At 37.1% G+C, this 26,250-nt stretch overlaps 1 protein-coding gene across 1 annotated transcript; it reads left to right on the plus strand.

The window, feature by feature from the left end:
* Positions 1-447: 447 nt before the first annotated feature.
* mxd1 (MAX dimerization protein 1) lies at positions 448-26,250 on the plus strand. The gene is made up of 6 exons (XM_026245109.1): positions 448-1,699; positions 2,415-2,514; positions 13,021-13,050; positions 18,993-19,107; positions 19,792-19,951; positions 22,760-26,250. The coding sequence occupies exons 1-6, from the start codon at positions 1,633-1,635 to the stop codon at positions 22,951-22,953; spliced, it is 666 nt and encodes a 221-aa protein (XP_026100894.1). The 5' UTR covers positions 448-1,632; the 3' UTR covers positions 22,954-26,250.

A 26,250-nucleotide genomic window follows, 5' to 3' on the forward strand; every position in this document is an offset into this window, starting at 1 on the left:
AATTCCACTGTAATCGGTTTTAAAACATATAAATCATGTTAAGTCATTTTAACCATCATCATGTTCAAGGGAGGTGTGTCTGTTGAGTTCCGGAACCTTTTAAAGGAGCCCAATCACAGGCGACAGTGCTGCGACAGAACAGCCAATCATAGCATAACAACAACACATGATTTGCATAATGATCCATTTTGGCTCAGGAGCAAATGCCAAAATACAACGGCGCAGGTTCTACCCTCGCTCCAAAATGGCGCTACAGTGCTGCTTAGTTGCACCATTATCTTGCGGAATCGCATTACAGTAGCCCTACGATTCTCGCTTTAGAATGCAGATCAGCCATTGGTGCGTTCTAGATGCTGTCTGTTAGATTGACAGTTAACCCATCCAATGAGAATCCCGCTTCCTGTATCGTCTTGTCCAATAGAATAGCAGGGTCTCCTGAGCCATCTGAGAGGCGTACAGTAACATGACAGCAGCTAGCAAACATTTCATCTGCCTGGCTCAACGACGTTATGGTTTCGCTAGCTGCGTGTTTTTCTCCTATTTTTGATTAATTTTCCTTAGTTGCACACAACCACAGCTTAGCATGTGCAGATAGAGCTGTTTAATAAGTAGCCAGATCGTTTGACACGCTTAAAATATCGAAACCAGCGATTGTTTGGACTTTGGGAGGCCGTGTATTCTATTTTCAACGCATTTTTTTCAACGACCAGTCAAGATTTTTCCCTTTTTTATTACACATCACAATATTGCCTAGAACCTCGCTGGACAGGCATATCAAAATTGACGCTTTTTTATTAAACAAGAAGGAATTGGGATTGAATGCTGTTTTGTTTTGTTTTAACCAGCACAGCAGCACCAAAGCTCAAAATTATTAGCAAAAAATATATCACCAGCTGCTTAAATATACCTTTTTTACAATTTGGTGAGCTGTACCGTCATCAGATCGATCTGACTGAGCTGTCAATCCAGTATTTTTCCTCTTTTTTTTTTAAGACTCAACGGTGGTCTCTAGTTAACAGCGTTTGCTGTCAGTATCAGAGCCTAAAATTGACCAAGTGCAGAACTAAAGCTCTTATCTGTTTGACAGCTCATCTATAAAAGTCTTTAGACCTTCCTGAGTGTCACCACTTACATGCTTTCAGGAAGAGTTGCCAGATTTTGCAAACCTGGAAGGTTTTCGTTGGTTCGTGTCGTGTTGTCCTCCCAGTTTTAACATTTGATCTCCAATATCTCTAAAATGAACAGGACTTGTTAATTTAGTTGTTTTTGTTTTTTTGGCAGCTGAGGGACATTTTTATTCGGTTTTTAATCATCCAGATATTTGGAAACCAGCGTGTTTATTTGTTAGATTTTTTTACTCCATATTTTTGAGAGCCCTCACTACCATTTTTTTACACGTTTCTGATTTTCTGAAATATCAACAAACCCCATATCTAAACATTTCCTTCGCTGTCTTATCCAAATATATATATACATATATAAATATATATTGTAAATTCGCCTGACTGGATTTTTCTTAGTCGAAACGCTGGAAGAGGAAGAAGCGTGATTGAACGAAAGGCTGCTAGTTTTTTTTCCTCGTTTATTTCTGACCCGGATTGTCGTTTTTTTTATCGGTGTTTATTGCCTAAAATGACGGCCATTGAGAAACTGCAGATGTTGATCGAAGCAGCTGAATATCTTGATCGAAGAGAAAGAGGTAAAGTGTCGGTTTACGATATTTACATTTGTAGTCAATATAAAATTGTATTCTGGCATGCAAATTAATCCTGACACTGTTGCTAGGGTGCTTGTCTGCTGTAAAGTAAAGAATAGGGGCTTCGACCTATTTATTAGAGGTGAATGCATGATATGCAGACGTTTTTTTGTTTTTTGTTTTGTTTTCCCCCGTTGTTATGACATTTGGGGAAGATCAAGACATGGAGAAGTGGCCACTTCAGATGTCTGAGACTGTGTGCTGGCCAGTCACCATACACTTGTCTTTTACAGGGGACACTAATGTGTTGTTAACGCTCTCTAGGGATAAAAACCCAAGCTTATATAGCATATAAATTGTTTTAATGATTCTTGATGACATGTCTGTGTGCAAATGTGGAACTGAAGTGCATTTATCAAGTACTGCCGTTGGTATAAAGTGGAGGGTTTCCTGGTGCATCCCCCCTCCCATCTATCTGTTGTGGTTCGGCTGGCTATTGGGTTTACTCTAGTTCAGATGACATCATTGACCCAAAAGCAAGACATCTGGCAAGAAATTGGTTAATTTTAACGTAATTTTAACCGCTTTTCTCCCAGGTTAAAAAAAAGGTCAATATTTGTAATCAATGGCTTTGATTTTTTTTTTTTTTTTTTTTTTTTAGGTAGCCAATGTGCTTGTGGTCTAATGAGCTTCTAAATGTCTCTGTTTTAATTTGCAGAAGCGGAGCACGGCTATGCCTCCATGTTACCCTTCACCAGCAACAAAGAGAGGGATGGCTTGAAAAGAAAAATCAAAAACAAGAAAAATTGCAGCAGCAGGTACTTTCACCAGGTTTCTACGATAACTCAGACTCAGAAATGTTTTGCCTGGTCAATCCTGAATCAATTTTAATGTTTTTATCCAAAGCAAATGTAAAAAATATTTTATAGCATTTTAACTTGTTCCTTGCCACAAAAATGCCAAACAATCTATGATGGCTTGAAATGAAAATCCAAAACCAAGAAAAATTTCAGTAGCAGGTACTAACACTGAGTTGTATAGAAACTTGTTCAAAGATATTTTTGAAGAAATTGCTCTTTTATAGTATTTTAACTTGTTACTTGTCATGAAAACACCAACCAACTAACAAATCTACAATGTCTTGAAACAAAAAAAATAATGAGCAAGAAAAATTTGAGCAATAGGTACTTCCACCTACACTGTAAAAAGAAAATAAAAAAACGTTGACATATACGGTAAAATATCAGCAGCTGTGGTTGCCAGTACTTCACCATAAAAAATAGGGTAGCAACCTTTTAGGTTTTACAGACTTAAATTCACAATTTAAAAAAAGGCGTATTTCATTAACTGATGTAATGTTAATATACCAAACTAGTGAATTACTAATATCTGGTTTAAACCATTGTAATACACTGATAACCAGCATTAACAGGTGGTGATGACAAAGTCACAAAATTATTCAAAGCTCATCACAAACAGCTTTACCACATGCTGGAGAGGGCTATACTAATATATAAAGGTGCACACAGTGTCATTCACAAAAGCAAAGGATACCCCACAATACTGAAATAATGCATTTAACATGAATTTAATAACATGTCAAATAAAACTCTAATGCACACAACCGAGAAGAAGAAAACCCAAGAAGAAACCATTATTTAAGTGAAAAAAAAACATAAAATGTGAAGTGTCATGTAGGGAATTCAGTTTTCCCTGTAAATTATACAGTGACACTTTCTTTTTCACTTCAAAATTTTTATTTTAACAGTATATTACTGTAAAATTACATGTGACTATAGTTATTCACTGATGTTTGTGTAGCTTGTAACTTACTGTTAACCGGTTAACTGTTTTTTTACTGTAGCATTTTTGCAGTCTTTTTGTCTTTTGGGAAGACGTTTCTTGCACGTGTTGCATTGTCACATACCTTGTAAAAATTCATAAAAATGCTACTAAGCAATTGATGAATAACACAATTTCAGTGCAGATTTTCCTTGCTCTTTGGACTTTGAACCCTGGCACTGTGAGGTCATGCAGCACTGTTTGAATACACGCAATTCCTTTGTGCATTAGAAAATACAACATTCTGCAGTTTATTTAACCGTTTAAGGGGATTTTGCGATTTCAGTCATCATACACTAACCAGCAACAACCACCCCATCCACTTTTCATTGAAGACATGCGATGCAGTGCTAAACAGTCTCTCTGTGTCGGTACTTTAAATGATTTTTGCATCTTTCTCTGACAGTTTTAAATGATTCCACACGGCCGGAATGTTTGTTGCATTAGTGGGTGCCTCTATTTGATCACATCACGCCATTGTTTGGTACAATTTATTCTGTCTTTTTGCATATTCGGCCCAACACTAAAGAACTATTGTTGCAATTCTTGGCTTATAATAATAATAATAATTTCGATTGCCAAACATTCGGTGCATCCCTAATATATATATTTTTTTTTTTTTCAAGAAGAAATTGCTCTTTTACAGACTTTTTTTTTTATAGGATCTTGTTACTTGCCATGAAAAACCAACCAATATACAATAGCAGATTAGTGACTGCAGTAGCATCATAGCAGGTCTATTAGTGTGCACTCTGTGTACGGTGTGAATGGTCCATGTGTTTTTCTACCCTCCGAATCCCAATATGCCCTCTAACCAGGAACATCATCCGTGATTCACACATCACTTCAAAGGGACCATGTGTCCCGTGAGTGATTTCTGAATTAGCAGACCTGCGCATATCTGCACCATGTGTGTGCGTGACACAAACACACCCACTGATTCATCCCCATGCAGAAGCAGTCAGGAGTGGACACGCCATCCCACATTCAACATGGAGAGAGAGACGTACACTCACACGCTGATCGCTTCTTTCCCTGTGACTCTCACCACCCACGTTCCACACTCACAATTTACTCACTCACTACTCAACACCTCAGCTTTCATACGCATCATCCGATTAGTACGCCTGGAACTGTCAGTGGGTTAAATCGTTTGCCTTAAATTATTTTTTAAAGTAGAGCTGATTGTTAATTTGTCTATTTTTATGTTCTTATTAGAAGTGAAACCATTCAAATGATTGTTAGTTTATCACATTATTATGGAGGAGTCATCAAAAGACAGACCAACAGACATGGTCCCAATTAATATTTTGAAGTCTTTTTTTCTAAATGCATACTATAGATATTATTTTGAACACCTCATCCATGCACGTTTCACAAAATTATTGTTCAAAATCAATTCCCCTGTACAATGAATTGGATTTTTTTAAACTGCTGGAACCAGACTCTATTTCTGTGGTGTTGCTTTCATTAGTCCCGTCCACAGTAAAATATCTTTGATCCATAATAATGTTGCATATAAGTGAATATTAAACATCAAATATGATCTAATTGGCCATTGAGGTGCCTGTTCAGAATATGGTGTTACTCTAAATCTGACTGGTCTGATAAAGGTAAGGAGGAATTTTTAGACAGATAGTTTATTCTTGCACTAAGGGGAGATATTTTAGCTGTAGCTGACATTGCTGTCATACTCTGCATATGATACTGATTCACAGCCATTTGGCCCCTCTTAAACAGGTCGGCATAGGGTCATAAAAGCTGCTGCTTCTGAATCATGGAGAGGAACCATTTTGGGAGTATGAACTTGGATAAAAATCTAGTTATTGTGTGACCCAGCGTGCTGAAAAAGTCCCCAACGCTAATCTGTGTCTGGATGTTTGTGTAGCTTGTAACTGGATATTAAGGCCTAACAAGGGTTGCACTGGGTTTGTAGCTATTTATATACAGCCTTATGGTGTGTTCAGTGGAAGTTGTTGTTTAAATGTTGGTTTAGTTGATAAAGAAGTTGTGGGAGCTGTCTTTTTAATGTAACAGGTCTCTAGACATGAAATTACAGAGTGATCGTCCAACATGTGTTGCCATCAACTCTACTAGCAGAATCTTTGTTTATTATACAAGGTCATAGAATAATGCTTAGACAAAGACCGTAGGGTTAATAACATGTTCCAAAATGAACTCTACCCAGACGTCGAATGCTAGTTAAATAGTTTTTCAGTAAAACGATACAGTAAAGAACTTTCCCAGTGAAAATATAGTAAAAACTGTAATATGGTGAAATAGTATTGCGATTCAAAATAACTAGGGATGCAACGAATCTGAAGTCTGAGAAACACTGCACGATTTTCTTCTGTTTCAGAAGTAAAGATTGGCATCATGAAATAGTCGTGGGGGTTTCTGTGATCGTGGTTCCTAATTGGTGGTCTTATGTCGTACAGTGAGAGAGATTCAAAGAACGCCGCTGTCACGGTCTTGCGACCAAAGATAGCATACAATAATTTTCTGACAGTGAAAGAAATTCAGCATGATCATTGCAAAGTGCGTTGGCTGCTATAACCCATGTTTACTGACCAGCCAATAAAAATGCGACATGAAATCAACGCGACACACAAAACATAAAACTGCATAGCTCAAGCTCTTATCACTTCCTCTTTCACCACTTGCGCTTTTTTCAGCACGCATACAAATTACAACTGCCCAAGTGTGATTCATCATGCTCTTTTTGTTTACCACTATTGCATGCTGAGGGGTTTTATTCTTCTATAGTTACGCGCATTGTAGCCTACAAGTCAATAGGTGTTGTCTGCATACAGTCTGCATACATGACGTACCCAAGTTTATCAGATCCATGGCGCACAGTGTGATTTGCAGCGATCTTATAGGATTGCTAAAATCGTTCAGTGTGTAGAAGGCTGTAGATGATCCATACGTGTGAAGTTGTATTCATCTATGTTTATAATTTGTGTAATTGTTCTGGTTTTATTACTGACTTTATTAGTTAAGTGGGTAGTTTTTTCTGTTGTATAGAAGTACTAGGAGTAAGCATTCAATTTTTTTTTTTTTTTTTTTTGCTGATCCGAAAAAATTATCCCATACGTTACTCAAAATCTGTAAAATGATCTGAAATTTACTAAATGTTTAATTTTCTTTTAAAATTTATTCCTGTAAAGACATTTTTTTAACATCATTACTTCAGTCTTCAGTGTCACACGATCCTTTAGAAATTATTCTGATATTCTAATGTACTGCTTAAGAAACATTTCTTATTATTTTAAATGTTGAAAACATTGTCATGCTGCTTAATATTTTTATGGAAACCATGATATTTTTTTCATTGATGAATAGAAAGTTGAAAAGAACAGCATTTATTAGAAATCGAAAACATAAATGCCTTTACTGCTACTTTTAATCATTTGAATGCATCCTTCCACAATGAAATTATTCACCAAATAAAATAAAATCTTACGACCAGTTAGAAATATCTGTCGCCTGTTTTTTTTCCATCAGTATACTTATCATTGACGGTGTTCGCTGAAGGGACTATTGCATATTCACCAGTTGTAGTTTTCTGAAATTATTAGTATCCAAGCTATTATCATGTTCCACTTTCATATCTTTGGCAAAGGAGTTTAAACAAAATATGGTACCATGATGTGTTTCCCCTCCATTAACTCATTGTGTTTAGTTTGCATTAATCAGCAGCTACTATAGATAGGGCAGGATGCCTTATTTCCTGTAAATGTTGCAGTATTTTGTTTGCATATGCAATGCAGGGTCGAACACTTATTTTAAAAAAGAGCAGGTGGTGGAAAGTAAGTGGGTGCAAAATGGCCTGGTATTAAACAAATCTTGCTATCTTGATCATAATCATGAGCATACCTAAAAAAGATCAAACCAGTCCTGCAAGAAGTTTTGGTGCACCAAATACATGAAGAATCGCACATCAGAAAGCATCCGCACAGCCTCAGGATATTCCAGTAACCTACATTCACTACACCAGCACTGGTGTTAATGCATCATGCATGAAACCTTTTTGCTCTAGAATGCAATCGGCATTTCTACACTGAATAAGCTCCTCACATCTCTCCAAATGACTCATTAGATGGCTTTCCCGTTTATTCAAACTGCTTGGAGAAAGGAAAGTGATTCAGTTGCTTGGGCTTTCAGTCCATTTGAGCTTCTAAAAAGCATCTAAGGAATGCCATTTATGTACATGTTCAAATGTGTGTTCTCTAAGACCCGTTATTATATGTAGGTCAGGTGGATCTCCTATCTAGTAGATCTCCCTCGTAAACCTGCCTTTCCCTCCAGCTTTCCGTGGTTGCGTTTCCTGATGGATCATGGGGGAAGGGTGGCAGTGTGTCCCTGATTTGTGTACGTGTGAGAGCGGTGGGCTGGTGCCTTCCTCTCCCCCTCCCCCTCTTCTCTTTTCCATCCAGGCTACCAGCGCAGCTCCAACACCCCATTACATATATGACAGCTCCTCCTACCTCTCGCTTATATTCAGACCGTATGTGGGCTAATGCACATAGCAGCAGCCGTGGGTTGTCCGCTTGTTCCTGTATGAATGTTTGCACTGGGGCCATCTTTTAAGCCCGTTCTGTATTCACTTTGCAGTTCTAATGGTGTGGGAAACATGTTACGCCTTTGAGACATCACAGGGTGGACTGGATATATATGCAGCCAATCAGACCAGATATGTTTTGTAGGAAACTGCTTTGCCCTTTTATGTGTTGGAACAGGTGGTCTGGCAAGTGCAGTAGCAACGAGAGGAGTCGACTTTGAGTTACACAGTGATACGAGCTGTTATGTCACTGGTATCCGTCGATCCCCCGCGCCGACCCCCAAAATCCACCTCCTGAGCGCCATGTCAGCCAAGCAGATCAGCTGATCTCTTTGCATGGCATGCTAATGTTAGAAAGCTTGTTTATAAGTTCAACAACTAGTCTCAAAATATATTTATAGCAATAATGGGCCGTAGTCAGGATAAATGCAGTATTATTTCAGTATTATGTATATACCATTGTATTTTCTTTATTAATGTTTAGAATTGGCTTTTAATCCTATATTTTCCCTTTAATGCTGTTCATTTAAATTTTATTTGCATGCAGTTTAATGCATGTTTACATTTTGTTTTACTTGGATTTTGGAATGCAAGTGAAGTAGTCTATTATAAATAATAATTTGACATTCAAATACATTGCAAAACGTTTGATTTTGTGTAGAATGAGAGACCCAGTGTTGGTTTCAGTTTGTTTTAACCTAAATTAATTTGTTTTGGCTTGTCGTTTATGTTGCTATAACTTCTTATAGGCTGTTTTTATTATTGTTCTTTAAAAATAGGCTACGGTTAATTGAAAGGATTTGTTATTAAATAAAGAGCATAGAGCTAAACAGCATAGCTATTTTTAAAGTGTTTATTATAATATTGTAAACATTTCACGATGGCATTAAGCCTGTTTCTGAGTGAAATAATTAAATGCGACTTAATAGGCTACACGACTTATGTTTTTTTTCTCTCTCTCTCTCTAAAAAGCACAATTCATTTATACACGTAGTGTAGCCTATTTTAACAATGCAGCAAAACGTTTAAAATATTTTGATAAATTACTGAAAATAAATAATGACTTTTTAAACTGTTTAACATTGTATTAAACAGTCTTAACGGTCAGTTAACGGTTAACTGGTTAACATGAACATCCCTATGTTGTATTGTACCATTGTTTCAAATGTTCAGCTGATAAAATATTAAAATATGTCTTTCCAAAGAACATTTTTATCCTTAGATATGAAAATGTGATATAATGAAAGTACAACCTCTTGTATGGACTGTATGTCTATCCTTCACAGCTCTGTCAAATGAAACTAAAGGTCATAAACGATAGCTTTAATGAGGTGTTGTGAAGTTTTCTTGTGTAAAAGGCAAGTTTAAAGGATTAGTTCACTTCCAGAAAAAAATGTACTGATAATTTACTCCTCCCATGTCATACACAGGAGTACACAAACAAAGAGCTAACCACGAGTGACCTTTCCAGAGTAATTAAGTAATGTGTAATTTTGCAGACCTGCATGTTGGAGCTACTGCAAGATGTACATATGTGGTTAAAAAGTATATAGATGTTAAGTATATAGATGTGGGATTGTGTAGATCCCTTTAAAGATGCATTGAAACTGTAATTTGACCTTCATTCCAATTGGCCAGAATTGAAGTCCATTATTGTGAAAAATCCTGGAATGTTTTCCTCAAAAACCTTAATTTCTTTGCGACTGAAGATAGAAAGACATAAACATCTTCGGTTACATAGGGGTGAGTAAATAATCAGGATTTTTTTTACTTTACTCTGTAAGTGAACTACTCCTTTAAAGGGGTATGGGGATTTTGAGATGCTGACTTGAGAAGAGGGGTATTTTTAGAGTGAGGGTTACTGCAGAAGGGGTCATGAGGTCAGTTTGAAGGATGGATGAATGTGAGGAAGATGACACGATGCTTCCAAGCTTCCCTTTCAAGTCCCAGTACTCTTTACAGTGTCTTCCATTTGCTCTGTTCTTCATTCTGACCCATGCTCTAGTGATCATCATCTAATCTCTTTTTTTGGGGGGGAGTGGGTGGGTGTGTATGTGTAGACTTGTGCAAATCCACCTTATATACTGTCTTCACGTTTCTTGGATTTTACTTTTCACTATTGTAGTCAGAATATTGCCACCTTATATTTTCGGGCTAGTTTGATGTGACGTGGTCAAGTATGGTGACCCGTAGCTAAGTATGGTGACCCATACTCGGAGTTAGTGCTCTGCATTTATCCCATCCAAAGTGCGCACACACCTAGAGCAGTGGGGGTTCGGTGTATTGCTCAAATTCATGGTATGAGCCTCGAACCATTAGGCTACGACTAATAAATGGTTAGCAATCAAAATTCTCCAGTCAGTATTCACATTTTCAACAGAAAACATCCTCCCGTTGGTTATTAATGGTGTTCTTGTGTGCTGAATATGATAATTGTGTCATGACTTGAAGGCAGTAAAAGCAAGACATTGGACTCTTTCTTCTGAGGTCTTGTTTTCCCTCAGCTTTTCTCTTGCCCTCCTCTGCTTTTTCTTTCACTCCTCTGTTGATCTTGAAATGGCCTCTCTGAAGTGAGCCTTCATTCACATGGTGTGTGAGGATTCAACCCCCCACTGCCGTCTTGTGTCTCAGGCTTGTGTTTCTAGTTACTGTTGCTAAGCAGGGCCAAGGGCCTCTATATATTTTGTGAACGTAGCGAGAGAGAGACACACAGAGAAGACAGGGTACATTTGCAATCAGCAATTAGCATTTTGGAAACTCCTGCATCCACTAAACAAGCCCATGGGCACTTAAAATCCCTCTGCCATTTTGGAGTTTGTTCTTGTACATCCTTTTCACCACACACACACACACACACACACAGGGACACCAGTTCACCTTTGTATTGAACATTCAAATCAGCAGTGAGCACAGGACAGTCTCTGTGTGCCTTTCAATCCAGAACAAGGAGGTCATGTTGGAGCTGTAGCCGGTTGATTAGTTCAGGGGGTTTGAAATGTTTAGATGCCAAGAGTGTCCAGAAATAATGATCCCCTTGCAAGAGGAGTTATTTCTTGTGTTTAAAAACTTTAAAAGTGTGTGTGTGTGTGTGTGTGTGTGTGTATAAAATATTAAGTATGGTATGAATTTTTCTCCAAAATTTAGAAATTGGCTTCTGAATGGTCATTTATTTAAATAATGTTAAGAAATTGTAAATTGTAAAATATTAGCTTTTTGGTTTTTGACACTTAAATATGTGTTTTGATTATATAGCTATATACTTAAATATTGTATTTTTAATATTAAATTATTACTTTAAAATTGTTTTCATATTTTTAAACTAATTGAAAAAGGTTTTTTTTAGTTTGTTGGTTTAAAACTAGTGCTGTCAGTAGAATTAAATGGTTGCAATTAATCTATTGATTTCTGACTAGTTTTTAGACAACCAAATGAAACAAGATAAATATGAAATGTATTGGTATTTGGTTGCTAAGGTGTTCTGAGTGCATTCTTAGCATGTTGCTAATGTGGTTCCTGGGCTATTTTCATTTCCACTCTCACTTCCTTGTTAAAATAAAGACTGAATGTAAAGACTAGATTTTAAACATTTTTCATAGTAAATGTAAACTATGATGCTAGGGTGTTGTGGGTATGGCTGCTCAAATATGGCAAAAATCATAATCACGATTATTTTGGTCAATATTGTAATCACAATTATTTAACACTAATATGATGGAGCCATATGACCAAAACTTTATACGAGTGATTTATTTAAAATATAGTGATAAATATAAGATATCTGTTTCCTGTAAATAAGGGTACTATGACATCTTCATTGCAGAGGCCAGCGGAATTTCAAACAAACAAAAAAAAATTCTTCAAAATTATTGAAAATAATTAAACTGTCAGTAATAAAAACAAAGACAAATACAACAGAATAAAAATATACAAATATTTTTTTTATGCAAGTTTCAAGAAGTATGATTATTTCATTTATTCACTATTTAATGTCTCATTTCAGTTTTAGGCTATATCTCCTCCTGAGGAGCACATTGAGTTCTCTTTCACGCTTTTAAAAACATAAATAAATATACTTCAATAAATCAAGCACGTCCCATTTTGCAAATGTCACATTACATGATTTTACTGATTTGCATGGGAAATTGGGCTTTTATCCATGAACGAAATCGCAGCACTGCAAAATGGGGCGGAATGGGGCGCAATAATAGTTTTATCTTGATTATTGTATTTTCATAATCGAAATCGAATCGTTTTTTCGATTAATTGGACAGTCCTAGCTGTGGGTGTCTGCCAGGGTATTTCAGCATGGTCCACATCAAAAGATCCTCTCGCATCTGTTTTATCATCCACCAAGTAAAAATCACAAGCCTGATCACTTAGAAAATAATTAAAAACACCTCTCCTTAATAAACTGCATGATTTGAGGAATCATTCATGTCTGTAGCATGAGTCAACTCGCTGAAGTTTAATATTTAAACTTAAATTAAAGCAATAGAGTTAGGATAATACTGATGCAACATCATTAAAGGTGCAGTCCACCCAAAGATGAAAATTCTGTAGCGTTCAGGACCTACTGCTTTCTATAGTATATACAAAAATACTATGGAAGTCAATGGGATCCGAAAGTCAGCATTTCTCAGAATATCTGTCTTCTGTGTGCAGTAGAAGAAAGAAATGCATACATGTTGGGAGTGGCATGAGGGTAAATAAATAATGTCATTAATGACTTCACCTTCAGTGTGCATTCCTCTAACTTAAACAGTAAATCGGAGACCATGGATTTGATTCCCAAGGAATTCCCAATCTAATACATATTGCTTTGGATAAAAGCATCTGCCAAATGCATAAATGTTAGTGTAGATAAAAAAAAAGCAGCAGCACAATGATTCCTAACATCTCTGCCTTTCTGTCTCTGCAGGTCTACACACAACGAGATGGAGAAGAACAGGTATGTCCATATAACCTTCATGGCATCGTCACAGTCATTAGTTCTTATCTGTAAGCTTGCAGGATTATACCTCATTACAACCTTACTGATTAGATTAAGATTAAACTTCTGTAATTGAAAGCTAAACAACCAGGGAATGTGACCAAATGGTTAGTTTGAGTCTTTTTGGAGCCTTTTCTTTTCATGTGTGTCCACTAGCCCCCAGATAATGCTTAGAGATGAGTATTAAGCTCAGTCCGTCGGATGATGTATCCATTCAGCTTTGACCTAGAGGTAAACCTTCAATAAATGGGTGACCTGAAATTTCGAACGGGAAAGATCTCGCTAATGAACCAGGCTTAATGTCTCTGTCATCAGCGCTCAATGGTTTGGGTAACACGCACACTGAGCTCAGCTTGCCGAAGGCGCTGAATAATACATGCTGTCAGGCTTAGCACTGAGCAAAACCAGGGTGTCTGGACTTCGACTTTTAAACTCCTAACAATGCACTCAGCTTAAGTCGCGCTCCACTCCCATTCGTGCTTGGCAAAGTGTGTCTCATTCTGTATACATCAGACCAAACATGTGCAAAGCTCTGAGGTCACAGTGCTCCGGACAACTGATCCGCTGTTCATTTCTAAAGAGTGGCTTTCATCTACTGTTTTCGAAAAAATCCAGCCATAGAAGGAAAGCGAGACTCCCCGTGTCTCTGCTTTTGTTTCAAAATGGAGTTCAGGGCTGATATTCATAAAGCTACTTGAGTGGGAGTGCATTTGTGATGCAGATTTGAATAAACGGGCAACGTGTCTGATGTGAGACCAGAACAGCTGTGTAGTAATGATTCATGTGGTCGTGAACCTCTTTGGATCAAAAAAATATAACAAGTGTAGTACTATGGCCTAGAAGGTAGTGCTTGTGTGGACAATGCGAGTATGAACCTGACTCATTCTTGATCCCATTACTAGTCTTTCTCCTTTACCTGGTAGATCTTTTTTTTTGTACATTTTATATTTATATAATTTAGGTATGAATTTAGTTGCCACTTGTCATTACTCATTGCATCAAAGACAGTTTATGATGTTGTAAATAAACTGAACTGTATGTTTTGTTGAAATATGGTCTCTACAAGCAAGGAGTAACTAGCTATGAATATTTGTGGACTGGTTATGTTTTAACAATCAGTTACATCATTGGTCAACTTTCAAGCTGAATGATTGGTTAGCAGATCTACACCACCAAAAAAGTTTGGGATCATATCTTTATTTTTAAAATAATTACATTCTTTAATTTAGAAAGGATATTGTAGTAATATTTAACAATATTACAGTTTTTACTATATTTTTGGGCAAATAATGCATTCTTGATAAGTGACTTAAAAAATAATAATAAAAAAACACTTCCATAAAATGTAAACAACCCCAGACGTTTGACAGAATAATTTTAATTAAATAGTATGATATATAATTTCCCTAAATATTACTTTGATTCCTTCTTTTCTGTAAATCTATTTGTTAGAGGAGCTGTTTGTTTAGGGATGATGTTGTTTCAATGCCAAAATTTTGATTTGATATGATACCTGACTAAAATATCTCAATACTACTACTACTGAATCAATACCACGACAAAAACATAAAACAACAGGAAAAGTAACCGAATAAGCTAAAATGATAAGAGAGCATGCGTTGTGGGACATATGACCAAAATGTTATTGTATGATTGGAGTTTTTTATTTGTTTTTTTCTACAAAAAAGTAGGGCAGTTTTGTTTGCACCTGGTTCAGAGTTTAGCGCTGTGACATTTAAGTAAAACAGCTGTTGTGGAAGTTAAAATCTCACCTGAAATTCCCCTCAGAAATCCATCTTTTGGGGTGAATCAGTGTCATGTAAACGGTGACACACCTGTATCAGTTGAAACTGTCCCAGTGACCTCAATGTCTCACATGCCATGCATTTTCACCCTGCACTAGTTATGGGCTACATGTCATACACACTCACCCAGCGAAAGGCTGTTTTTTTATATAGTTGCCAACCATCGTTCTGTCAATAGCAGACACACACCATCTCAATCAGAACTACAGGTTAGGTGTGCCTGCAAGGCGATGTTTGTTCTCAAGTTGGACTTTTTTTTTCATACCCTTGGCCTGTTTGTCTTGAGAGAGGTTTAAGATGTGTAACCTGAGCTCCAGGTCACCACACACACACACACACACACACATGGCGTGTACAGTTCTCCAGTGGGGTTAAGACAATTACTTAGAGGTCAGATGTCAAAGGATGGTGATTTATGCTAATAGTCATATGGCTCAAATAAAGAGAAGGGTAACCTGTTTAAAGGATCATGGATCAACAGTGTCCTACAGAACCGGGGTGGTCTTTTTTGTAGAGAGACATGGCATGTTGTTACTCCTGACTGGGAATAAGCTTTTCCATATACAATACCATTCTAAAGTTTGGGGTCAGTATCATTTTTTTGTAATGTTTTGAAAAGTCGTCTCTTTGCTCACCAAGGTTGGATTTATTTGATTAACCAGAATGAGACTCCAAACAGCTAGTAAAAAAAAAATCACAATAATCTAGTCAAGCAAAAAAGCAATCCACACCACTCCAGTCCATCAGTTAACATCTTGTGAAGCAAAAAGCTCTGTGTTTGTAAGAAACAAATCCATCAAGACATTTTAACTTTAAACCAGTGCTTCCAGCTAAAATATGCATCTTCTATTCATAATTTAGCTTTCTCCAGTGAAAATGTATCCTGTTGGAATGAGGAGAATGAAATATACATAGACCAAGAACATTTCATAAGCCAAAACAGTTCTAAACAAATATGTTGCTGGATTTTGATGTGTGAGGATGACAGGGGATTAACTTTTTCACTGGGGGAACCGTAATTATTGATTAAGAACTGGTATTTTGACCCAAAGTAATGGTTTAAAGTTAAAACACTAGTTAATAATGCTTTTCGCTACACATGATCAACTGGAATCATGTGAGTCACTTGTGGATTATTATGATGTTTTTATCGGCTGATTGGACTCTCATTCTGACGGCACCCATTCACTGCAAAGCATCCATTGGTGAGCTAATGATATACAGTAATGCTGAATTTAATGACATCTTCATTTTGGATGGCTTGAAGATGAGTAAATCTTAAGCAAATTTTTTTTATTTGGGTAAACTATTCCATTAATGAATAGAAAGTTCAAAAGAACCGTATTTATTTGTAATAGAAATCTTTAACATTTTAAATATTCCCTTTTAATCAATTTAATGCATCCTTGCTTAATGAAAGAAATCTTACCGACTCTAAACTTTTGAACAAAAGTGCATGAGGAGAGAAAGCGGATGAGAAAGTGAAACAAATCTGAGCACACTGTGACCCTGTGACAGCAGCACTCATTTTGTGGAAATGTTGGACAACACACGCAGTCTGTATTTGCTTAACAAACACAAGGCCACTTAGGTTATGTCACCACTTTGGTGGCGGATTCTGAAGTTATGTAATAGTATTCCTGACCTTCGGACTCTATATGAAAGCGACGAGCAGCGGTGCAAACATTACCCTTTGTCTGGGTGTGTTCTGCAGTGAATGTTTGTGTGTACGTGTCTCACTGGAGATGCAGATGTACACAAAACCTGTTCTTTAGCAGTGAGGTATTGCTCTCTATTACCCTGTGTTTGCTCATTCACTTTAATGATTTGCTCTAAACTAGCCTTGAACTGCAGGAGCAACATTCACATGAAAAAAACACAATTGGCCTCAATGTTATTTTAATGCAATTGTGCATTTCTTTATTTCCTAGAGTGTCTGTATAATACCTGTGTATATAAAACCCAAGAAGTATAAATCTGTTTTTAACATTAATTTTTCAAATTGTTTCTTTTTAAGATAATAATAATTTCTAGTAAATTAAAATATATGGTTAGTACATTATTTGAAATATTATTAAAATCATAATTTTTTATTACATTACCATTATATTATTATCAAAAACATTATTTTTGTTCATTCTAGCTGTTTTAGTGTGTATTCTAATACATCTGGAGTTATTGTTATTTGTAAGTTATGAATCTTCTTTCTATAAGGTTGGAATAGTATTTTAGTTTAGTCTTCACAGCAGTTCTGTGTTTACGATCTCCCAGTTTGCATGATCTGCCCAACATTTGCATGTAGCAAAATGACTCCTTTCATTTAACATCCTCTTGTTATATTCTTTATATATAAATTAATAAATGCTTAAACTATAGTGGCTTACAAAGAGCTGCCCACAGCCAACACGTACACACTTATCTGTTGGCAGAACACGCATTGCTAACACACAGACGTTCATACGCAGCCGCTGAGAAGCAGCAGTAAAATAGTTGGGTTGTGACCCACGCCTCCGTACAAATACAGCAGCAAAGCAAAGCAGTCTGCAGTTTCTGTCAGGTTGCGTAACAGGTCATGTGGCTGCTGGCACCTATCATCACCACACCCCAGCAGCTGTGAATCCCGCTGGCACGCACAAGAAGCAGAGGAAGCTAGAGTAGCGTTTGGAGGATCAACTTAATGATCCTTATTTGAATAAAGTTTATTTGTTCGATTCATACCATTAGATGTTAATGTCAGAATGATAATGTCTTGATGTATTTTACAGTTTTTTTTACTACAGTCATGGGCTTTGTTTTAATTGGCATGCTTCGCATTTCATATTATTAAAAAATTGTTTATCCAAAAATCATTTTAGGTCCAAATCTCATGAGTTTTTCTTCTGTGTAATAGAAAAGTATCATATTTGAAGAATTAGCTTGTTTTCCACAATGCAATTATAAAGAGCTTTAAAGCTTCAAAAATGTCACACGAGCACATTGAAAGTATGATAAACTACTGGATATGACTCATGTACTATAAGTCTTTTGGATTCTTAGTACACCTTTATGTGAGGAACAAACTGAAACTGTTAAAGGGGTCATATGACGTTGCTAAAAAAGTTACCAAAAATCTTCTTTCTGAAAAGCGAGGTCTGCTCTGATTGGCCAGCTAACCTGTGCGTTGTGATTGGATGAATACCTTAATCATGTGACGGAATTGTTGCGCCCGTTACCTTACTGTGATGATGTTTCCCGGAGCGACGAGACAAAAACATTCAAAACATTATCAACGAGGCATTTGTTGCATCCAGTGGGGACATAATTACTGATTATAATGACTTAATACTGTCTTTTTACATGTTGCGTTGCATCATGCTGCATAAACATAATACCATGTCTGCATTTGTGACTGGGGAAATGACAAACAACAAGCGCTACCCTACAGTGCGAAATACTCACTTTTGAATCATCAGTGGCAAATTTTTTAAATATGAAAACATACATACAGGCTGTGAGTCAGAACGGAAGGCAACTCTCCCAGGTTCAGGAGACAGTCCTCCGTAAAATGCGTTGCACACATCTGAATATTTGGGTTGGACTGTTCTAGAACAGTGTTGTTAATACAACTTAACCACTGATTTCTAGTTGTGTCCTCTTTTGGAAGACCAAACCAAGCTTCGCTTTTACAATGCAACACACAGCATCTCTACAACCTGGCGGCAGCAAGAATCAAAGTCAGGCCTTCTTTGTGTGAACATTTAAGCGGTGTTATGCAAATCTTCCCACACAGTGACGTAGACGTGGGGGTGTGTTTAATCAAGGCGTTTTAGGAGGACGCGGACGAGTGTTAACTTTTAAATAGAATATCTATTAGAGTTTGAGCCTTTAGACTTTACAACTTTAGGGATCGTATCTATTCATGAAGAGCTTGTAACACTCCAAAGAGAAAGGAAAACTAGAAATCGCATCATATGACCCCTTTAATTTTGCAGATCGTAGGAATTCTCCTTGTTTTTATGATTCATGTTGTTTCTACTGCTTATTGAAAGTGGTGTTGAAGGTGAATTGTTTTATGACTCACACTCTGGCTTTCTTTTCCTCATGTCACCAACTCAGGAGGGCACATTTACGACTGTGTTTGGAACGCTTGAAATCCCTCGTGCCCTTAGGACCAGACTCAAACAGGCACACAACCCTCAGCCTACTTATGAGGGCTAAGGAACACATCAAGGTATGTGCCAACAGCCCATTGGAGGGTAATATTGTTTGGTGGCATGAAAACATTAGAGGATTCTCAGAAGACCAAAATGCTGTGATCTGATATTAAAGCAGTAAGTCACACGAGGCAGTTTCTGTGATTTTACCACAGTTAAGTTGTGTTGTGTTAGGCACGACACAGAAGTGCTTAAAAACTCCTGTCAGCCTAAACCCCCAGTGCTTAAATAAAAAATAAATAATAATAATCACAATAAACAATTTTTATTGTTCATAAAGAATTTTTTTAGGAACTGGATGCATACAGTACTGCTCAAAAGTTTTGGGTTAAATCTTTTTGTTTTTTTAAATGAAATTTCTTATCCTCACCAAGACTGGATTTATTTAATAAAAGAATATTTAAAAAAAAAATATTTCACAACAGTAGTATTGTGAAATATTATTTAAAAGTAAAATAACTTTTGTTGCAATATATTTTAAAATGTAATCTTCTTGTGTTGCTTAATGTTTTATGAAAACCATGATTTTTTTTCAAGATTTTTAAACAGAGTTTAAATAAACAACATAATTTTGAAATGTATTGTAGCATTATAAATGTGTTTGCCCCTTCTGATCAAAAAGATTGTAGATTGGTTCAGATTGTAGAAGAAGCACTTATGCATTTTCTAATAAGACTTTGGACATGCCTGTGTCTTTGCAGAGGTTGGAGGATAGCGAGAGAAAGGCCCAGCACACTATAGACCAGCTGCAAAGAGAGCAAAGGCACCTGCGCAGACGCCTGGAGCAGCTGGGTGTGGAGCGCACACGCATGGACAGCATGGGCTCCACCGTCTCTTCAGACAAATCGGACTCCGACCAAGGTATATAAGTGTTATATAAAAGTCTTAGAAACATCTTAAAGTAACAGATAACACACGGTTTAGCATGTGTGCTCCATGGAAGTAAAACAGGTAATGTGTGTTTCAGACTGAAGACAGTTCCCACATTTCTCTCCTGACAAAAACATATTTGTCATGGAGCCAGATACATACATTAATTAATGGGTTTTAGTAGCCTAATGGTTAGCAATTTGGGCTGGTAAACATTTTAATCCCAGATTAGCATGTTAATTTGATTTGTGAATTTCTAGTTTGGACTATAGATTAAATTCAAGTGTGAAAACAGCCTTTAAAATACTTCTAGATGTAGATAACACTACCATATTCTATCTAGAAGATGGGGATTACCTGAACTTGATTAAAAAAGTAACAATTGCAAATCATAACTTGCCATAATCAGAAATATTATGCAAGGCGAGTTTCATACGCAATGGTAATTCAAAAATAAATAATCATCACAGCATGCATAAGAAATAAAAAAGAACCAAACCTAAACTAATAAATGTAACAATAAAAAGTACAAATTAAAAATATTGAAAATGTTCTGAAAATAAATGAGAAGAATTCATCAAATAAGAGTAGAGTGCAGTTCGTAAGAAGCAGCCCAGTGCTTATTCAGGAAATGCACTGCTAAACAATGTAAATGAAAGTAAGTACAAGTTAAATGTAAAATATTAGTTTAGATAACAAAGCAAACACAAATGCTGATGGGAATATTTGCGACAGATCACTAGACAGGAAGTTAAACAAATGTGGATGGATGTGAACTTAAAGCAAGAGAACAAACAGGGGAACTAAACTGTTTGCTTTTGCAACATGTCGAAACCTGTACTGCTCATTTAATAAACACATTAAACAGAAACGTGATAGTCCTTTATTTTAATCATTTAAATAGTTAACCAACTAACTTGTTCTGCTTTAAGCTAACTTGCATATTAATGCTCTCTTGTTGAATTTGATCGTTTCCATTGTCCTCATTTGTAAGTCGCTTTGGATAAATGACTAAATGTAACTGTAACTTAAAATGACACAAAACTCTTCTCTGGACTTGTTTTTATGCATTTATATCACATTGGGATACATGCATTTTTAAACTTGAACACAACAAGGTCAAATATGTAAGATCCATTTGTGAGGCTTCTTAGAACTCCTTTAAAATACCAAGAAGCCCTTGCTTCTAATGTTTTTTTTTTTTTTTTTTTTTTAAGTAAATGCTTCTACCAAGAACCGATTGTCATTTACAGAACTGTACACTGCCATGATTCAGGTTCACTTGTACACACACAGTGGAGGTTTGATGATCATACAGGAAGTCTGCATGCTTTTTCCCAGAACTGAGACAAATAATTGTCTTGAGGAGTTTATTTTGTATATGCTGTGGCCTGTCCTGCAAACAGATGGCACGTAGACAGACTGTAGCATGCAGCACCATGAGGAATGCTAACACCTAAATTGGAATGTTGCCATGGAGATAATGGGCCAGATTGACTAAACGTAGCACTCTTCAAAATGCACATGAAAATGGTGTAACCTTAATAAAAATCGACTGAAAATAAGTTTTTAAATGAAATTACAGCTCGCACCATGCTGTTTCCACACAATTATAAATTATGTGCATGTGAATAGATTATTAAAAAAAAAAAGCTGGGTGACTGTACTCTGCGTGTGTAACAAAAGACAAGGATCATCCAGGACAGTTTGACGGATGATGTTTAATATAGGCAAGCGGAATGACACATCAGAACAAAAGTAGCTTTCTCTCTTTATAATCAAGAAAGCTGACTGTTGATGGCTTTATTGATTCGAACGTGATCAGTCTTGTTTGTCATGTCGCACCACTTGCTTGCAGTGTATACACACTGTCAGACATCTGTGTTAACATCATCCGTCAAACCTTTGTAGTTTCCGTGGTTTACCTTTACATCTAGTCTAGAGCTACATAACAATTATTGTGATAATTGATCATTTCTTGATTAACTCAAAAAATTACATTTTCTGTATTTTATAAAAAAAGAATCATCTAATCACTAAATTATTATTTTTTTTTAAATGGTTGTCTATTATTCAAGTGTTAATAATATATAAGTTTATTATTGTTTGATATTAAAGTAGGAATAATATAATATAACTATATTATATTAGAAACCGTTAATATAAAATGATCCTCTACTAGGATTTCAACACCTTTTGTTTTCCACATAAATGTATTTTTTCCACTGTAGTATGGTGATGTCACTGATAGCACTTTCCTGTGCACGGTGCATAGACTCTTACTTACTGATAATTAAATCTGTTGATTAATCTAATTAATAATTTTTTATCGTTTTTCATAATTTTTCAGTTTGCAGATACATTGCAGACAAAGGAAGGATAAAGAGGGAATATCTGCCAAACATTCCTATGAACATAATATACACACTTTTATAAAACAATAAAATTATATGAAATGTTAAAATAAAAATGTTTGTAAATGGTATTTTTCCATTATTATATAATGACATGACTACAATTGATAATGAAATCTGTAAATAACTTTCATTATCAATGATTATCCATGCCGTCTGTGTTGTTGCTGACCTACTTTAGCTGTTTGGCAGATACTTTTTCCCCCAATGTGATTTACTTTGCATTCACAATATACCATCATATTAGGGCTGTTAAATAAAATATCTAATCACAATTAATCATAGTTTTTAGTTTTCACTTTGATGCTCTACAGACATCGGAATGATAAAGAGGAAATATCCACCAAATAACCCTAACATTGTTTTCCTTGTGTTTGCTTTACAGAAGAGGTGGATGTCGATGTGGAAGGAACAGACTATCTGTTGGGAGATCTGGAATGGAGCACCAGCAGCGTAAGTGACTCGGATGAGCAGGGAAGCTTGCGCAGTAGCTGCAGCGATGAAGGCTATTCCAGTGCCAGTCTCCGTCGCCTCGCCAACCCTCAGGAGAAGAGCCCAGCGCTGGGCTGCAGTCTATAAGAGCACAGATCACCCCGGGTTCCTCAGCCACTCATCTCCCACCACTTCAACCTGTACCTCCAATCACCTTCAGCAAGGTCCTCCTCTAATACTTCAATGGTGTTGTCTCCTTTGTGACCGATTCGGTCTTTCTCTTGCTCTGACAAATCCAGTCAAGAGGAGGAAGCACGAAGAAAGTATTGGACTTTGGATGTGCCGTCCACCAACCAGACCTCATATATGCAGCACTAACTTGGAGAAAAGGCCAACCAAGGCTCCGCCCTCTCAAGGCTGACCTTCTTCACCAATCCCCTCAGATCTTCCCATTCCCATTTGCCTTCACTCCCATCCCACCATCCTGGAGAGAGGCACTCCATTTGGGACATTCCTATTCCCGAAAGACCCTCATAAGAACCTTAAAGACCTCACAGCCAGATGAAGAATGTGTACCATACCACACCCACTGCCTAGTCACTCTCGCACTCTGGGACAATCGCACCCAGGCTGTCTTACGCAGCCCTTTATGTTCCTTCAATCAAAACTGTACCGTCCAGACACAGGGCTGGGTCACCTGACCAGTTAGCTAACCTTACCAGAGCATGGTGTTTTGCACTTAGATGACGACGTCCGTAGGAGTGGCCTTTTTACACTCGTCCCAAGCCAGTTTTGCCTCTTCCTGCGTAATAACCGAGGACGGATTTGGGAAGCTAGAACAGAGCAAAAAGGGCTACTTCTACCATATGGGCAAAGATCACTTTGTGTCAAAAGATGTGCTGTCATGTTGTTTCGTTTTCTATAACGTCTCTCCGAAGGGACTGCAGCTACTTTAGTGATGTATCAGGCATAGTGTGTTAGCTAGTCTTAAAAAATATGTACCTGCACTGTCTAATACCCGCACGCCCGACACTCCCGCGTGGGCAGAGATTACTGACGTGTTGTTGTTTCCTTTTTTTTTTTTACCCAGCAAGCACTCATAATACTCATGCTGTGCGAAATCATCAGTGCGGTAGCAATACACCCCTCAACTGGACACACAGGTGGATTCCTGACATCCCAAGCAAGAGAACATCTCTATTCGTTGCCCTGTTTTTTTCTTTTCTGCCGCTTTGAATTTTACTAATACTACATCCGTGGGGCGAAACGACTGAAGCGTTTGCAGCATGAGATTCTTCAAGGGGTTTTGTGGGTTGGGTTTATGAAACAGGGTGGGAAGGATTGTGACTTCTGGATCTCAGGTATCTCTTCCTCTCTCTCTAAGGACAGTGGCGTATTTGGTGTGTGTGCGATGCATTTTCTCCATGTTTGTCTGTTTTCCTTTCTCTCGACTGTTCAGCCCCAAGGGCGATTCTAGAAGCACATTCCATGGTAGAGCAGAGGTTTGTGTCACTGCATGGACTGCAGACGCTGACACGAAGGTCTGAGGCTTCAGATTACCTATTGTATGAGCGACAGACCTCTGCTCCTGCGCCATCAGGCTCATTGTAAGAGAGTGTGTGTGTGTGTGTGTGTGTGTGTGTGTTCGTTGGTGGCTGCAGCACTGCATTGCAGTTTCACTCCTGCTGCCCAGCTGTTCACCATTTCAGCTAAATGTAGTCATATGTATATAGTTGACAGAAAAAGAGAGATATCTACCCTATATGTACGTATATGAATAAAGTATTTATATTTGATCACATTATATGTTAAAACAGACTATACAAATATATATGAGAATATATTTAAGTAGTGGTTGCTTTGGTTCTCCTCCTCGTTAGTTTCAGTGTGTAGTTGATTTGCACTATATAAACATACGTATAAATATATATCTTATTTTACACATCTTAAAATCGGACTCAAAAACGTTCATTCTATATTTTTTCCTGCACAAAAATGAAAACGTGTTGACTAAAAAAAAAGCATAAAATGTATGATAAATTATAAAAAAAAAAATATGATTGGGACGTATTTGTTGGTGTGTTGGTGGCACTGCGATTGTGTAAAGTGGGTAATGAGAGTAGCCTGTTATTGTTGTGCCTGATCAGACTAGGGAGAAGCGTTTTTCTAGAACACTAGTGAGGAAAGGGGGTTCTTTCTAGAACCTAGTGAAGGATCTGTATGTTTGAATGTACTGAAATCTACTGTTGCATCACGAACTAAAATCTTAAAATGTAGAATTTTAAATTTTTTAGAACTTTTTAGATGCACCAAAAACAAACTGAATTGTTCATTCGTAACACATGGAATGCTGCTAGAATGCTGGTAGTTTTGAATTTTCAAATAAAAGACCCCAAAAAATTTATTAATAAAAAATAAGTATAATTTTTGTGTGAGTTGTAGCCATGAGAGCATTAGAGCACGGTGTATTTTGGAAAAGGGAGGGGGTGGTTTGTACTATATATATAAATATATTCATGTTTGCTTGTTTGTGACGTCACTGTCCACAGACAGAGAGAAAGGGTTTGATTTTTCTTTTTTTCTTTTTTTCTTCCTCTTTGGAGGGGGAGGGCAGGGGGTTTAGGGCTATATGCCTTTTGTATTGATATGCTTTTTTTGTCTTGTTTATCTTCATTACAAGTGTTTAAAAAAAGTGCAAACAAAAAGTGAACTTCCTTCTCAAGATTGTGTCTTGTTAACAGTTGGTGTCTTGAAGCTTCTCACGACCCGCTCTCACCGATGTAAGCTCGACTTTCTGTGCAGTTTGACCTTTTTTCCCCTCGACTCTCCGAGTCTGCTTTACTCCTCTCATACGCCGTCTTCTGTGAACACCAGTGGCGGGACATAGCTAACGTGTTGCACTTACGAATGCTACGTGAAAGACTCTACGGTGCTGTCACTCACACAGATGTGAATTCCCGCTATAACACGAACCCTTTTTGTCCCGGCGCTGCGCTTGTCACAGTTAATGATGTCACCGCGGGGGGGTAGATGTACTACTTTTGATTTGTATATATGGGTTATGTACTGTACGTAGAGTACGAAACGGCTAAAGCCTTAAGACACACAAATGTATGGAAACAATAGATGTTTAATCAGAAACTGACTGCAAATGTGGTCTGCAGAAATGAACCCATCGCCAGTCATTCCCACTGATCGTGACTGCGTCTCAGGTGTTTCACACCTTTCCAAATATACATAAACACACACACGTACACACACACTCGTCCTTGAAGATGTACTGCCTCTTGTAAGCTAAACGAAAGAGGTTTTTGTCTGTTTTACATCCAATCAGAAATGGACATTTCTATGCTGTTACTTTTTAAGAATTGGGCTACTTTGATGTTGACTGCTAAATATGTGGTTAAAAGGAATGAACTTAAAATAAAAAACTGAAAATGTCAA

The sequence above is a fragment of the Carassius auratus genome, chromosome 5 (assembly GCF_003368295.1).
Source record: "Carassius auratus strain Wakin chromosome 5, ASM336829v1, whole genome shotgun sequence".
Lineage (NCBI taxonomy): Eukaryota > Metazoa > Chordata > Actinopteri > Cypriniformes > Cyprinidae > Carassius > Carassius auratus.

Excerpts from the sequence above, each read along its gene's own strand:
- mxd1 (XM_026245109.1), top strand. The coding sequence starts at position 1,633 with ATGACGGCCATTGAGAAACTGCAGATGTTGATCGAAGCAGCTGAATAT. Across the intron at positions 1,700-2,414 it reads TCTTGATCGAAGAGAAAGAG|AAGCGGAGCACGGCTATGCC; the intron begins GTAAAGTGTCGG and ends TTTAATTTGCAG. Across the intron at positions 2,515-13,020 it reads AAGAAAAATTGCAGCAGCAG|GTCTACACACAACGAGATGG; the intron begins GTACTTTCACCA and ends CTGTCTCTGCAG.